The sequence below is a fragment of the Cryptotermes secundus genome, unplaced genomic scaffold (assembly GCF_002891405.2).
Source record: "Cryptotermes secundus unplaced genomic scaffold, Csec_1.0 scaffold489, whole genome shotgun sequence".
NCBI lineage: Eukaryota > Metazoa > Arthropoda > Insecta > Blattodea > Kalotermitidae > Cryptotermes > Cryptotermes secundus.
The window spans coordinates 228,656-240,890 of NW_019724745.1; the positions used below are offsets into that span (position 1 = coordinate 228,656).

At 39.5% G+C, this 12,235-nt stretch overlaps 1 protein-coding gene across 1 annotated transcript in view; it reads left to right on the forward strand.

Annotated features, from left to right (window-relative positions):
• LOC111862868 (ecdysone-induced protein 74EF) overlaps window positions 1–10,261 on the forward strand; it is an 88,848-nt gene extending 78,587 nt beyond the window's left edge. The window contains exons 5-7 of the mRNA XM_023848635.2: window positions 3,468–3,719; window positions 5,140–5,332; window positions 7,484–10,261. Coding sequence (XP_023704403.1) covers window positions 3,468–3,719; window positions 5,140–5,332; window positions 7,484–7,592 — 554 coding nt within the window. The 3' untranslated portion in view covers window positions 7,593–10,261. The remainder of the gene's footprint in view (window positions 1–3,467; window positions 3,720–5,139; window positions 5,333–7,483) is intronic.
• The last annotated feature ends 1,974 nt before the right edge of the window (window positions 10,262–12,235 follow it).

Consider the following 12,235-nt stretch of genomic DNA (forward strand, 5'->3'; position numbering starts at 1 on the left):
ATATATGCACTCCTCATCGGCAGTGTTTTTCGGTAGGGCGAGCAACAAAATAAAATGGAAGTAGTTCCTCATTTCATTGCTTCTTGTAGTTTGTAGTTCGACTCTGGCGTCGAATGATACGCTGCTAGTAATGAGTTGGAAAGGAAGCAGAAACAAGCGACCCTGACGTAATTTAAAGTCTGAACTCGACATTTGGCTAGAAGGACTTACGGAAAATCACAAAAATGCCTGTCAGGAGAATTTGTGTCTCAGCCAAGATTCGAATCGGACACCCCCCGAATACAAGTCAGAAATGTTAGAGCTTGAGCAGACTTGCACAGTTTACGTGTGATGTTTCTTGTTTTATAGATTCGAATCTGCAATAAATGAATACCAAAGTAAACGAGGCATGCAAAAGCGTGAACAACGCGCCAGGAGAACGTATGTACTACACGTATTTAAACCATCTCTGAGAATAAACGAGATCTCAAGTAGACACAATTACTCAAGAAAGCCCTTATGTTCAACGGAACCTCTGTTGAGGCGAGTTTGGTATGCCGAAAATTTAATCTTGTAGCTTTCTAATGACGTCTTTATCTGATTGTGACGTAACGTAAAATATAATGGAGACGCGGCATACCGACATTGACCATGACCATGGCCGTGTGGATTCCTGTTAAGCTAGCGTGGCGTCAGTGCACCGGATTGGGCAATCAAGTCTCCAAGGTGTGGTAGTTGTGAAATAGTTCACAGTCGGACAGGATTTACTGACAGTAGGGCTGTATGTGATCTTCTCGCTGTGCGTTACTTTTCTATCCAACTGCACCAATCACCTGCCCAAATAATAATGCCATTTGCCGTGATATAAGCTTTCCAATCAAATGATATGTAATCGCGCCATAAGATGTGAGTTATTTACAGTTTAACAGTTACAGAAAGTGTCTTGACTTGTTAGTGGGGTGGAACTTAGTCCCTTGTACTGCGGCCACTTCTGGCCTATTGTCCCAGCCCCAGATGATAGGTGAGGGTGATTGTGGAGCAATTGGTGGAATGAAGATTGGCAGGGGAAACCTAAGTACTCGGAGAAAACCTGCCCCAGCGTCACTTTGTCCACCACAAATCCCACTTGACCAGATCCGGGATCGAACCCGGGCCGCCGCGGTGGGAAGCCAGCGACTTAACCTCTTGTGCTATGGCGCGGCCAAGTGTCTTTGACTTACTTGAATGTACATTGATACTTAATGTTCCTGCTTTTACTTGGCTTGACTTAGGGGACGCAAGATATGCCCTTGTAAAACATTCATTGGATTTAATCGTTATAAATATTTATAAACTGTTAACGTTAGTTTAGATAGACGGTAGATGTTACTCCATGTTATTTATGGCCATAGGCTGAGTGGCAACATTCTGAGAACATAACGATACTAGTTGTTTTAAACTTCCGTCCACAAGTCCCATATTAACCTCAGCCATCATTATTATATGGTAGCCCTGTTGAGAGTTAAGATTCAGACAGCGTGGGCGTTGCGGTTTCTGTCCGTAAAACTAACCGCAAAACGTGACGCGGCTTTATGCTGCGCCACTCCGGACACAGACTGTGTCTGCTTTTACCGGTTCTCACGGGCTCTTCGCTTGCAGATTTCTTATATTTTTTCTTCTACCCTGAAGATGGAGGCGATACGTTCCTCCGAAACGTCGGTTAACACCACATATACACAGTGCCAAATCCCAGAAGACTGCTTTCTTCATAGTCACCGCCGTGAAAGCCTCAAATCTTACATCCCATGTTATTTTGACTGTTATTTCGTAAACGTTTTCTTCGAGTAGTGTTTAGTATTTTTGGGGAGTTAGCGGCAGATAACGACAGCCACACACAGATATACATGAATTTCGTTTGCAGTGCTTACTGCACTGTAGGCTGTTGAGTAACTGCGGCCCTTGTGCCAGCATCTCTCGGTGGTAACGTTTGGATACTCGGGTCGTTTCTTAAATTACTCGTATGTTGACACGATGCCACAAATATTGTCTCAACCTTAAAAAGTGGATGCATGTGCACTAAACATGTTGAATTTATTACGCATTTATGCGTCCATTGCACAGAGTGCGGAAATAAACTCACAATAGAAGTTGCATGCCTGTATCTTTGCTGTCAAAAAGCTTTAAGCGGATTTCGACGAAATTTAGGACCGGTATTTAAACTGAAAATTGAGGTGCAGATTTAATTTTGGTCCATACTTATCCAGTATGACTCTTACCCTGACACTGAACTTATTTTTTTTTTATAAACGATAGACCAATTTTAAAAGAATCAATACAAAACGTTAAGTATTGACAGCGAAAATAATTTTTGGTTATATACAGTGAGGTGTGTTTATTGAAAGTGGCTCTGTAGCATTAGACATGGGCATTAAGGGCATGAAGTATGCAAACCCGCCAAGAACGCGCTTGAAACACATGCGTTTTACTCCAAATTGAAATAAATTAACTTTTTTAAAGTCGATTTTTTATGACAGTTGTGGATGTGGGTCTGGGTGTGAACTGAGCAGACAGAATGAGTTCTAAAATCGTTCGATGTTGTTAAAATTTTAAGTTGCGAACACATTACAAATTTAAATGTTACATGTCGGTGGCACAGTAGTTACAGTTATAAAATGTGCTTTGAAGCATGTGTAACGAGCCCGGTTTGTTTCGTAGGCAGAATGCAGAACTTGCAGAAGCAAGCATCCCGCACCACACCTGAAGCAGAGAAGTTGCCGCGATATCACGGCGTTGGTGTTTACAGTAGATCAGCCCAGTATGACATCACGAACTAGACGCATGGGCCGCTAATAGCACTCCCGCTAATTGTGCATTTTCATGGAAACATCTGACTGTGCATTATTACATTAGTGCTGAAGATATTGTTTTGTACCACACGTCGTCGAGACACTAGGACTATTTCTTGGTATTTGAGAGGTCCCGAGTTCGAATCCCCGGTACGGAGACCGGGACCGGATATCCTAACTGAAGATTTTCGTGGCTTTCCTCTGCCTGTCCAGAAAATGCTGGAATACTTCTGACTCCTTTCACATTTTGTCCAATTCATTATTCACAATCATCATGCCACTCTTTGCAGTTGAAAACGGGCTATTAAATGCCCCAATCAGTGAGGGTTGTTCTGAGCGTTCTTAAATCCATATTTTATGATTGACCTTCCTATTCGAGCATTCATTGCCCACATTAACCAAAACACCATACACAAGAATTACCTAGCCAAGCCATACGTATTTAACAGCAGACATTTCTCAAATTTGACCTTTTAAAAGGACGTACAATTTTCCAAGACAAGTAGATCCATCTAATAGAGGAAAGTTAGTAGGGCTTCATTGTGAATTTCTCGTCGTTGCTTGCATACAACTTTTGCAGCAGGAGCAGAAATGGAACTCATATTTTCCTGATTTCTTTGGGAACAAAGTGTGAACATGATCATCCACGTTCATTGTTTTCAGTTCCTGACGGCTACAGTGGGTATCTGCCTCCTCCGTCCCACCATCAGCAACAGCAGGCATACCACCTTCAGACGGCACCCCAACAGTTTGCCGCTCCTCCTGCCATCCCCACGCCTGTAATCCAAGCCGCTACTTCCAGCGTGAGTGACGAACTGTACATGCTGGATATAGGTTTCCCACCACGCGCCAAGAAGAAGATGAAGAAACCAAAGAGTGGAGAACCTGGCGCTGTCAAGCGAAAGAGTCGTGAAGGTGAGGGTTCTGGGAATAGGTATTGTCTGTATTCCATCACTATTTCTAAATCACTTTGGTACGCGTCTTCCCTTCTACATATGACTAAACAGTGGGCTAAAGTACGTGTATCATATGTATAAACAGATATAATTAAGATGAAAACTTTTGTTCTGAACTTTTGCCTATTAAATGACTGTTGAAACAGCAGTGTGTTTCCAATGATTCAAGGACCATACTCCATATTATACAGTAAAAATAATAGTCTGCAAATCTAATTCTTACTAGCACATCTAAACATGTTTATTTACAGTGTAGAAATTAACACCTTGAAATTGAACTGACATCACATTCACAATTAGGAATTCCGCACAATGACATGTCTGTCTTCCAAGGGATATCTGGGGTATGTAACACAGATTTGCTGCCTCATTTGTGAGAGTGACCAACCCCAAAACTCTGGTTTTCTTCCTCACCACTTGAGTAGTCACCAGTAAATGCCACAAGATGGAGAGAGTCCAACACAAACTAGTAAATTAAAAACAATAAATGTCAGTAGTTGCAAAATAGTAATTTTTCAATCCATGGCAAAAGAAATAACAGAGTGGTCAAAAAATCTTGTAGTCTGTTAGATAAGTAACTGGTCCAAAAAATTTGAACGACACGTATGTCACAGACAGATATCTAGTATTTTGCATTAGATATTGCATATAATTGTGTTCAGGTTGTAATTTGTGTCAGTTGCCCATAGCTTTTTGTCAGTTGTGTATTTGTGGATAGCCAAAGTTGTGGGATACATGTTTACTGTTGAACGTTGTCAATCACCGTATTCCTATTTAGCATGCCAGACTGAGTTTGCATACAAATATCCTGATTTTTCAGTATGGAATAAATTTATAATATTTTATTTATTAAGAATAAGTTCAGTAGATTGTGTGACATTTCAGTCACACTATATAATGTAACAGTAACTAGAATTTATTGACTGCCATCAATTGGGCCATGGATTGACATTGGTTCACAGACCAGTGATTGATTGATAGAGCTAAAACATGTATGACTTGAACTTTGTCCATCATATGGCTCTCTAAAAACACTGGAGAATACACCGTTTCCAAAAGCGGATCTGTTTCCATCCTCAGGTGAAGAGGGAGACACCTACTCTATTGGGTCTGTTAGATAAAGCTAACAGGAATCACTGGACCATTGATCCTGAATGTTATACACCATCAACAGAACCTGTTAGAATCTACATGTATACTAGATATATAAAATAAGCACACTTAACAGAAGCCATAGGAATACTGACCAATATTTTATCGTATGTAATATAATATTTAAACGCAATGACAGTAAATAGCATGTCCATAGACTACAATTTCTGATTTGCTGTTGTCACATCTGGAAGCAGAAGCTGATGTGTGTTGTAACATTTACACAGGCTCAACAACGTACCTGTGGGAGTTCCTACTGAAATTGCTTCAAGACCGGGACTACTGCCCCCGCTATATTAAGTGGACCAATCGAGAGAAAGGAGTCTTCAAGTTGGTTGACTCTAAAGCTGTGTCTCGCCTGTGGGGACTGCACAAAAACAAACCTGACATGAACTATGAAACAATGGGTCGTGCACTCAGGTAAGTCTTGGACGATTGAGTCAGTGTTTACACGTAGAAAGTGGTAATGAGTATGATAAGAACTTACTGTCTTACGTCATTACAACATGGGATATGTTTACATTATCTGTGCTGTATTATCAGTTTTGTATTTGAGTGGTCTGTGGAATGACTTTCCATTTTATAAGTGTTATTAGGCCCTATATGTTTTGCATAACATAAACAATGAGATGTATGATTTTATTGAATGTTTGATGATGTATCTACATTATTATTCTCTGGTGGGCCATTAATTGAGCATTATTGTATGTAATAAATGAAAATGCCACATTAACTTCTTATCAGTTACTCTGTATCCCAAGATGGTATTTGTATAATTAAAACAATAAGAAGGCAAGTACTGAGCTACCTTCCATTTTGTCACAATTTTTAAATTGGCTTATCAGTTTGTCTAAAGGAAATCAAGTGAAACACAGTGATTGTATAATCCATATTACTCTTTTGTTCTACCAGTGTGTTTTGTGTGGTTATTCAAAATGGAAACATACGAGTATTTTAGAGCAGGGAAGTGTGGTGTGGCAAGACTGATTAGATGGCATTTGACTGAGGAAGGAATGAAGATAATTGCAGGTGGATTCATATTGCAGACAGGAAATTCTGGTTCTTAGAATGAAATACTGCTCTTTTTCTTCTCTGTATTCATTTTTGTAGTGTATTTTAGGCCACAGTAAAGTTGAATATCTTTCTGCTTATGATAACACATGGCCCTGGATGCACAGAATTCCACATATTGTTAATGAACTCCATAGTTCAGGGCACATCTTGAGAAGCTGATAGTCATATTTCTGGTTAAAAAATTACTTCACTTTTTGTGGACTTGAAGAATTATTAGAGACCAAAGGATCCCATCTTGAGGCTGTTGAATTCAGTCCACATCCTCACTTTCTCTTTCTCTGATAATGCATTTTAAGACCTGTATTATTGTTCATTGGTTTCCCAGTTGGTCTCTTCCCTTCCCTTCACCTACAAGGGGCAGCCAAAAAGTTCCCGGAATGGTGGTATAGCACTGTAATGGTAGGACATACAGCAACGCTTACCTAATCACCTTCAAGGTAGGACCCTTGCCCGCGCACACACTTGCTCCATTGATCCTGCCATTATTGGAAGCAGCAGTGGAAGGCTTCTTTGGAATCTTCCGAAGCTCAGCCGTTGCATTCGATTTGATGTCCTCCATGGTTACGAAATGTGTCCCCTTGAGGCCCATTTTCAGAGTAGGGAACAGCCAAAAGTCACATGGAGCGAGATCTGGAGAGTATGGTGGTTGAGTGATGACAGGAATGTTTTTCTCAGCGAAGAATTGCTGCACAACAAGCAATGTGTGGCTCAGTGCATTATTGTGATGCAGAAACCACTGTCCCTGCCACTTGTCATGCCACTTCCTCTGAACTGCATCGCACAACCTCTGCAAAACTTGCACGTAGAAATGGCCAGTAAGAGTAACAACTTCTTGCTCCAACTTCGCAATGGTCATTCTTCGATCACATAGAGTCAGTTGTCGCACTTTTCCAATCATTTCTTCGGTTCTGGATGTCGAAGGTCTCCCACTGCACTGGTAATCCTCTAACGTCTTCTGCCCATTCTTAAACCGGGAAAACCAGTCGTAAACTGCGGATTTCTTTAGTGCGTATCGCTTTAAACTTGCTGCAGGGCTGATTGCATCTCTGAAGCAGATTTTCCCAATTTGTGCATGAACTTGATGTTCGCATGCTGTTCGAACTGCAACATTGTGCCGAATGACCAACACTCATGTATAATTCAAATGGAACAGTAACAACACTGCACACTGAAACCTGTCCAGACCTGTTGCGCCTGTGAGCAGACATGCTGAGCTTCCCACCACAAGAGTGTGTGCGCTATCTTATTGCTCATTCTCTGTCTGCAGGGGAATTCCGGGAACTTTTTGACTGACCTACGTATTACAGTTGTGTGTATTTCTTAACTCCCCACTTATGCTGCACATCCCACCCATTTAACCCTGTATTTAAGCACTCTAATAATTAATGAAGAGTTAAAATTATGAAATTCTTCATTACACAGTTTTTTTTTCAAATCTGTTATTTTGTTTCTCATAATTCCAGATATTCTGATACTGCTATGACTTAAATGTTGCAGGTATTACTATCAGCGTGGCATTCTGGCTAAAGTTGATGGACAGAGATTGGTGTACCAGTTTGTAGATGTGCCCAAGGACATTGTTGAGATAGACTGCACAGGAGCGTGACCTGCAGATTTATTTGTACATATCGAATCGCCAAATGGCACCAACTGACTCTCAGTGTGTGCCTTGCATAATGGAAAGTGAGTGCAATTGTCGTTATATTCATGGGACACTCCAGGTAAAACGATGTTTTCAACGAATGAAAAGCAAAGAATAATATTTTGCTTCAAATTATCCCCTTTTTTTTTTTTGATGAGATCTCAGGAACTGCTAAAAACAAAAGAAACAAAGAAAAAATGAAAGAACTTTATTTTTGTAAGTGTTTGAAATTGGTGCTGGGACTAAACTTGGGGTCGGAATATCCAGTGAGTTGCTGCCGTGTTATAGGAACCGTAGTCGAATAATGATAATATATACTACACAATAAATGGATCTGCACTCTACAAACAGTTTTGGGATTATTTAGTACCTGTTAATGGATAATCCAAGAGAAATCCTTGAAGCAGAGCAGCCTGTGGACATGAAGCTCACCACAAACTGACTTTTGAACTGAGAAGCACAACTGTATGGTGCAGTGATTTCTCCTGGATTTGTTACCCTGCAAGTTTACGCCAATAATTCCATTTTGTTTGGAAGGTGAAGTTTTATCAGTGAATTGTAAGGTACATGTTTGTATGTCAACAGATATATATGAATATGTGTGTAGTCTTGTAATTTATTTATTTTGTTAATAATAGGATCTTTAGGGCCTAGGTGTAAGGTACCATTATCATATTCCACCAGAATATTGTATATTTTGATTAAGGGCGCATGGTGCATTGGGGGCTCTTCTCCAGCATTGTGATGATGAAAAAGATGGTGATGATGATGATTATTATTATTATTATGGTGGTAAAACAAAGAGCTCTGTCATACTAAAATGTCATTCATTGTTCTTTCTATGTTTAAAATATTTTTCTAGTTCCAGTGTCAAAATTTGAACACCCCTTCTTGTAGGGATTGATAAAGGTTATAAAACAGTCTATTGAGTTGGAAAGTACAAGAATGGTTTTTGTCAAATGACAAACATAATTTATAGGAGACAAGAAGCTTTTCCTCTGGTAGAATGTCCTTCATTTTTCCAAACTCATATCATGTTAATGGATGGTTGCTTGTATTAAACTGTGTGTACAACTGTTTGGTATCTGTATTGTGTGTTATTGAATTAGAATGAGCATTTTGAAGTATGGAAATGTACAACGTTATAACCGTTGTTAGGAACCTGGGACAGCACTGACTTTTGTAAGTTGATCCAATGCAAAGCTGTGTCTATCACTACCCGTTGTTTATAAAATAACAGATGAGAAGAATGTCTCTTCATATCTGAACTGGTAATGTGTGTTACCTACATAATTAGTGGGAACTGAAATTGTGTGAACTGATTGTATCAGAATACTTCAATTGCTAGTTCTTTCGTGTAATATTAAACAAAATCTGTGGAACATATCGTATCTATGTAGAAATATGTGTTTGTCTTTATTTGTCCAGGATTCTATTTTCTAATCAAGAATTACTCTATGGCCAATAATTATTTTATAATGGTTGTTAATGAGGAACTATCCATTTCATTTAATTTTCACATTAATCTCTGTAAGCTGTGTATTGGCCTTTCATGGTTCTGTTACAATGAATGAATTGTGCTTGAAAACTTGTACAAAGGCAAGCAACTGTAACTTTCTGTGATTTAATGAAACGGGAAAAGAGGCAGCAAGAACTGTGATGTTGTATAATTGAATGCTGAACCGGGGTGCTTTGAAGACACGTCCATCGATAAAGCTGACGCTTACACAGCCTATCTGCCTGCTTGTTTCAATGAGAATGTAATGTTATATTGTTAAAGACAGAGGCATTATGTAGAAAATTTTACTTCAGCTATAATTTTAACACTCATTAACAATAGTTCATTGACACATAAGATAGTGCAACAATTGCTGTAATATGTCCAAAATTGCGTCCAACAATAATGTGATGTCATCATAATGAAACAAAAGGTTAAAGCCATGTTCTTACTCTTTGAAAGTAAAGGTGCTCTCAGATGCTGTAGTGAAAGTTTGCAGAGTATAATTTTATAATTCAGCATTGTATATATGGAAGTACACCTTCTCACAATACACAATATGCAGTGCCTCACAAAATTTCTCTTTTGTAGTAATGTAAGGTTAGAAGAATGATAGCATTGTTGCTTCTTTTCCATCGTACCCCAGTGGGCGAACATGTGACAATGCCATGGGTGAATCCCAGGTGTGATGTATCTGTTGATCTGATACCTGTGAAAGGGTAAATTCCTCACAAGGTGATGGACTTGTGTATGATTGGTGAGGTAAGTAAGAGTACGAAGGGCCCACAGGACAAAGAATGAACACTAAATATTTCACACTGAGAAGATTTTGATTCTCTCTTTGAGGTACACCTGGGAAATGGCTTGTGAAGCGTACTATTGGTAGCTCATGGAGGAGAAATACCTGGAAATACTTACTTAAAACTTATATATGCCTGTTTAAAAATGAAAAAGGTCATAAACATTTGGTGATATTTTCTTACACAATTGTGCGTTGTAAATATGGTTGCAGTTAAGTGACAGAATGCCTGTTTCTGTAAAATGTAGAATGTATTCTATAATATACATGTTATACTCGATTATGGAGTTTAAATGGAGTATTTTACATGATGTGAAATAAAAGATTTACCACACATGGCAGCTGTTTAATCTTAGAGAAAACTGTTCTCACCTACACAAGTTGCGACTGCACAGAAACACATCTTGTGCATAACACAATCATAATTTAACCAAATGTACTTCATGCAAGTAAGGACACACAGGTACACATGAACACAAGCTTGTCCACTTGCATGGGAATGTAAACACAATCTTGTAAACCTCTAATCTCTGGCATATAAAGTAAATGCAGTTTACTATATAAAGGCACCTTGGCTGATGGGTTATATTACACACTGTAGTTGGTTGCAAGTTCTGTATCTTTTTTCTGACTTCTGACCTATACTTGTCCTCTGTCTGTATAGGTGTGATTCAGATTTTTGGCCTCATGTGGGAGAAACTCATCAAAATACACTACTGGGAACAAACTCACTGAATTCTAAAGAGCATAAACCAAATGGGACAATGATCCAGATATAGAAATATACAAGTAATATATGTATGTGCGTGTGTTTGAGGGTAAACAAACACCAGGTGCACTGTCTTGGCTGAAGGAGAACTTCGACTAAATGGAAACTTGCCCTTATCAGAAAATTTGTTCAGTACTGAGAGTATAATGAAAATAAGTGAAATTACTTCTAATAAATAAAAGCTGTTTAACTTGGAGATGGGAAGGAAAAACAAGAAATTAATAATAATATTGTGACATGTTGAGCTATGGATCACCCCTACCTCCCCAGCGGTACGTGGCGGTAACGTAACGCTCGCGTTACTACGGTAATAGGCGAGTTCCTGCCCCGCCACTCCCCTCTGCGGTGACGTAACGCGCTACGCTACGTACCCGTAATCAACTCCTACTGTGACATGGCACTCATTACGCAACCGGCAAGCACTGCAGCTATATAAGTGAGCTGCACAGCAGGTACCAGTCAGTTCTACTGTAGCAATCGGCGACTTCAGTTGTACTGTGACCGCCACCGAGTGGTAACGTAACAGTCGCCGAGTCAAGTTATAACGTGCCCATCGCCGAAGATATTTCCGAGCAAGCCTACGAGAGTGTGTTATCAACAGTTCTCCAGTCAGTGGACTACAGTTGGAGTATAGCAGCCGTCGCGGATAGAAGAACTGGACGTGTGTGTGATTGTGTAATTGGGAGCGTGTGATACAGTGATACGTAGCTCCCCTACTGTAAACGTGTAGACTACTGAAGGCAGAGTGAGCTGATTTGCGCATAGGGTTATAAATCGTGAAACCCCGCAACAGTGTCGACAGATTAATGCGATTAGGGTTATAAAGTGTGAAACCCCGCAACTGTGTGATAATTAATTGTAGCCGTTATTTGTAGATTGTTAAATAAACCAATTAACCATCTCTACGGCCTATTCAGTAACGAAACACGTTACATTGGTGTCAGAAGTGGGATTAGAACTTACACACGTGACAAACAAGATTCGAACTCAAGACACGTTACAATATGTTTGAATATTTCTTTGTACTCTGGTCATATATTTTCATTGCATTCAGCACTTCTTGGAATTTTTCTGTGATGGAACATTTTTGTCACAAAAGTGAAAGAAGCATGTAATTTTTCATCCGCACATCACTAATTTTTCATTCGCACATCACACATTGTTAATGTATTTGAAATGCTGCAAAGTGTGTTAGCCTCTTTGAGCCATGTTAATCTCTTAAGTGTTAGTATTTATTAGGGGAAGTTGGCTGCATTTTGCATAGAGAATATATTGTAACGTGTTTTGCGTTACTGGTCCCACTTCTGACACCAATTGTCGCGTATCTTGCATATATCGCGACAAATAACTTCTCGATGTATTTGATGTAACGAATTTTATTTCACATTCGCACTTACAATCACCCAAATTACAGATTTACGGTTACTGCTATCTGCAGTATCACAATTAGTACACTCCAAATGCCAGAATACAACTGACTAGTTGCTGGCTAACTCGGCGGTAGCTCCAGGACTCACTGACTGACTCAGTACAACTGACTG